Genomic DNA, 3,514 nt, shown 5'->3' with positions numbered 1-3,514 from the left:
GACGCGTATTGAGGTTGCCGAAGTCCTGCGTCGGCGTCCTCAATTAGTATGGGTCACCGTTGCAATATTAGATTGCAACAGTGACCTGCTTATCACTAAGTGTGACATTGTAAGTAACGCACAGCGAGACTTACAACATAATAAACGAAAGTGGGTTAATCTTGAAACTAAGTAAATGTAAATTCTTTTACAAAAATATCGATTTCTTAGGATTTGAAATTAGCGGGAATGAAATTCAAAAAGGGGCGCTAAAGACGAATGCTGTTTCAAAATTTCCTGTCCCTAGAAACGTACATGAAATTAGACAATTTATCGGACTTGCAAGTTTTTATAAGCAATTTGTAGAAAACTTTGCATCAATAGCGCGACCACTTACTGATTTACTAAAAAACACATCAGAATGGAAATGGACAAACGAATAGACAGAAGCTTTCAACCAATTAAAAGAAAAATTAATTGAACGACCGGTAATGGCATTATACGAAACGAAACGGGAAACGGAATTGCATACAGATGCATCAAAAGTAGGAATTGCGGGCATTTTGATGCAACGAAATGACGAGGGAGCACTAAAACCAGTCGCGTATTATAGCCGAAAAACAACTACAGACAAACAAAAATGGCATTCATACGATTTAGAAACCCTTGCGGTAATTGAGGCCCTACGCCGTTTCCGCGTTTATCTCTTAGGCCTAAAATTCAAGATAATTACAGATTGCAATGCACTGCGAACCGTGTTAACCAAGCGTGACTTAGTGCCGCGAATCGCACGATGGTGGATTCGGTTGCAAGAATACGATTGCGAAATTGAATATAGACCGGGCACACGTATGGCGCACGTAGATGCACTGAGTCGCAACCTAGTTATTGAATTAAACGCGAATATAGACGAATGCGCGTTAGATGTATTACAAATAGATGTAACGAATTGGATAGCTACTGTTCAGAGTGCAGACGAAGAAATCGGAAAAATTAAGGAGATATTAGAGCATAAAGAAGTAGGGCATATGATAGACGTGCATAAGAATTATAAAATAAAAGGTGGCCACGTATATAGACAAGTTAATGGTGAAATAAAATAGGTAGTGCCAAAAGGGGTTCGATGGCAAATAATAAGAATGAATCACGATAATGCAGGGCACTTTGGTTTTGAAAAAACACTATCGCGTATTCGGGAGTCGTTCTGGTTTCCAAGAATGCGCCGATTTGTAAAAAAATATGTTTCGCGTGTTTAGAATGCGCGCATCATAAGGCACCTGGAGGCCCGAAGGAGGGTTTCCTTCATGCAATACCAAAGGTCAATGTGCCTTTTCATACTTTACATGCTGACCGCCTGGGCCCATTTGTTCGCAGTAAAAGAGGGAATACTTATCTGTTAATAATTATTGACGCATTCACAAAATATATTAATGTTAAGGCAGTTCGAGATACTAAAACTATGACAGCAATTAGGGTCTTTAAAGAGCATTTTGGTTATTTTGGGACACCAACTCGTATTATTACATAGTAGTAGAGGAACATGTATTACGAGTTCCAAATTTAAAGCTTTTATACAGGAATATAAAATAAATCATGTATTAAATGCAGTTGCCACTCCCAGGGCGAACGGGTAGGTAGAATGTTTTAACCGAACTATCGTTAATGCCCTTGGCGCCCGCAGCCATGGCGAAAAAGATTGTACATGGGACGAGTATGTGGGTGGGATACAGTTAGCTATAAATACCACAACGAATGAGACAACAGGAAAAAGCTCCTCAGAATTATTGTTCGGATGTAAATTAATAAATGCTTCTGAAAATATAATTAGCGATGTGATTTATGCAACAAAACATCGTGTCAGTAGTGATGATCTAGCGAAAATGAGGACCGAAGCTAACGAAAGAATACAACGACAACAAAATATTGCAGAAAAGAGATTTAACAAACAAAGAAGGGCACCGACGCCCTATAAAGTAGGGGACTTAGTGAGAATCGAAAGAACTCCAACAGATCAGGCAATGTTAGGCCAACCAAAAAAACTAGTAGCCAGGTTCCAAGGTCCTTATCGTATTACAAAGATCTTACCAAACGATAGATTTTTGGTTGAAGATACACCGATAACTCGTAGAGGAAACAAACGATATGAAAATGTAGTAGCAATCGATAAATTACACCCATGGCTTAATTTTAATGATTCAGCGAGCGATGATAGCAACAGCGAATACAACCAAGAAAATGGAAAGGAAAGTGAACAGAGTATGATTAACCGTTATTAGTTTAGATCGAGAATGTAGAGTTTAAGAAACCTTACTTATAAAAGCATGTTATAAATAATTAGTACTTAAGATAAATGATATTACCAGATACTGCGCAAATGATTACAGACCGTAACAAAGCATGTATAATTAGTGTAAGCACACGATCTTAAATGTAACTTGGTGAGTTATAGGCGACTAACGTTAAGTATCAATGATGTCAATGGACATCACGTAGATAGTCGCAGACTATAACAGATCATACAAGACTTATTGAAATTTTACAGATTTGTGCAAGTTATGAGCGACTAGCGTGTACACTACGTAGATATTTGTAGATCATAACAGATTGCAGGAAATTACAAGTTTTGATAGATTTGTGTGAGTTATGAGTGATTAGTACAAAATGTAGATATGAGCGATAGACTTTGCACAGATAATTATAGATCATTACAGATCACATAAAATTGTCATAAATTAGACTGACATATAGATAAACCATGTAACGCAAGCAATTAGTGTGGAATGCAAGTAAGCAATAGATATTAGACACCACATAGATAATCGTAGATTGCGACTAACTATATAAGACTACAAATTATGGTAATCAGTGTGAGGTCGAAATATCGCACAAAAGTTACAGGGTCTAATAGGTAAAATACTCTTCTGTCCCAATTTCTGAGTGAAGGGACTCATAACAGAATGGCCGAATGTAAAGTAGCCGGTCTTGTATTGGCGCGCATTGGCGCGCCTATCGAATGATGTAACGAATAACGACGTATGCATAAAAGGGACGAGTCTAGGTCTAGGTGGCGTGAGTAAGCATGGTCGGCGGATAGACAAGGAACGGAGAGAGAACTCGATAGACGGTGAAGCTGTAAGGACGTGTGGTTTTAAGAGTATAGACTAGCCATTGCGTGAACAATAGAGTTGATATTGTAATAACATAAGACGTTTGAGCGAGATTATTATACTTCTAACGTGATAAAGATAGTGAGAAAGGACACCTGAGTCAGTTAATTACCCTGACCGTAACAATTAAAATATCGATCTCTGTACATGCGTGCCGTCTCAGTTAAAATAAAGAATCTTCAAGCTTTGTCAATTACTAGTCCGTTGCCGAAGTTATTTCCAAATAAAGAAAAAGTGATTTCCCTCGACCACGGCTTCTTGAAGCAAGAGTTTCCGAGACGCAAGCGTGGAACGGCGTATGCCGACAATACAATAACAAACTCAGAGATTTCTTTTTAAGAAATTTGTATTTGCTTTTTACGAAATTA

General features: G+C 38.0%; 1 protein-coding gene across 1 annotated transcript; it reads left to right on the top strand.

Moving 5' to 3' along the window:
* The first annotated feature begins 470 nt into the window (after positions 1-470).
* On the top strand, positions 471-2,255 carry LOC105456757. The gene is made up of 3 exons (XM_011701042.1): positions 471-1,068; positions 1,588-1,609; positions 1,661-2,255. Exons 1-3 carry the CDS (start codon positions 471-473, stop codon positions 2,253-2,255), a joined length of 1,215 nt encoding a protein of 404 aa, XP_011699344.1.
* Positions 2,256-3,514: the final 1,259 nt, after the last annotated feature.

This window comes from Wasmannia auropunctata, unplaced genomic scaffold, assembly GCF_000956235.1.
Source record: "Wasmannia auropunctata unplaced genomic scaffold, wasmannia.A_1.0 LD336106.1, whole genome shotgun sequence".
Taxonomy (NCBI): domain Eukaryota; kingdom Metazoa; phylum Arthropoda; class Insecta; order Hymenoptera; family Formicidae; genus Wasmannia; species Wasmannia auropunctata.
This window is presented reverse-complemented; position numbering and strand designations above follow the sequence as displayed.

Bases quoted from the DNA above. Each gene is read 5' to 3' on its own strand.
- LOC105456757 (XM_011701042.1), top strand. From the start codon at position 471: ATGGCATTATACGAAACGAAACGGGAAACGGAATTGCATACAGATGCA. The intron at 1,069-1,587 runs GTGAAATAAAAT...TATTAAATGCAG, and splicing joins CGTATATAGACAAGTTAATG to TTGCCACTCCCAGGGCGAAC. The intron at 1,610-1,660 runs GTAGGTAGAATG...TGGCGCCCGCAG, and splicing joins GCCACTCCCAGGGCGAACGG to CCATGGCGAAAAAGATTGTA.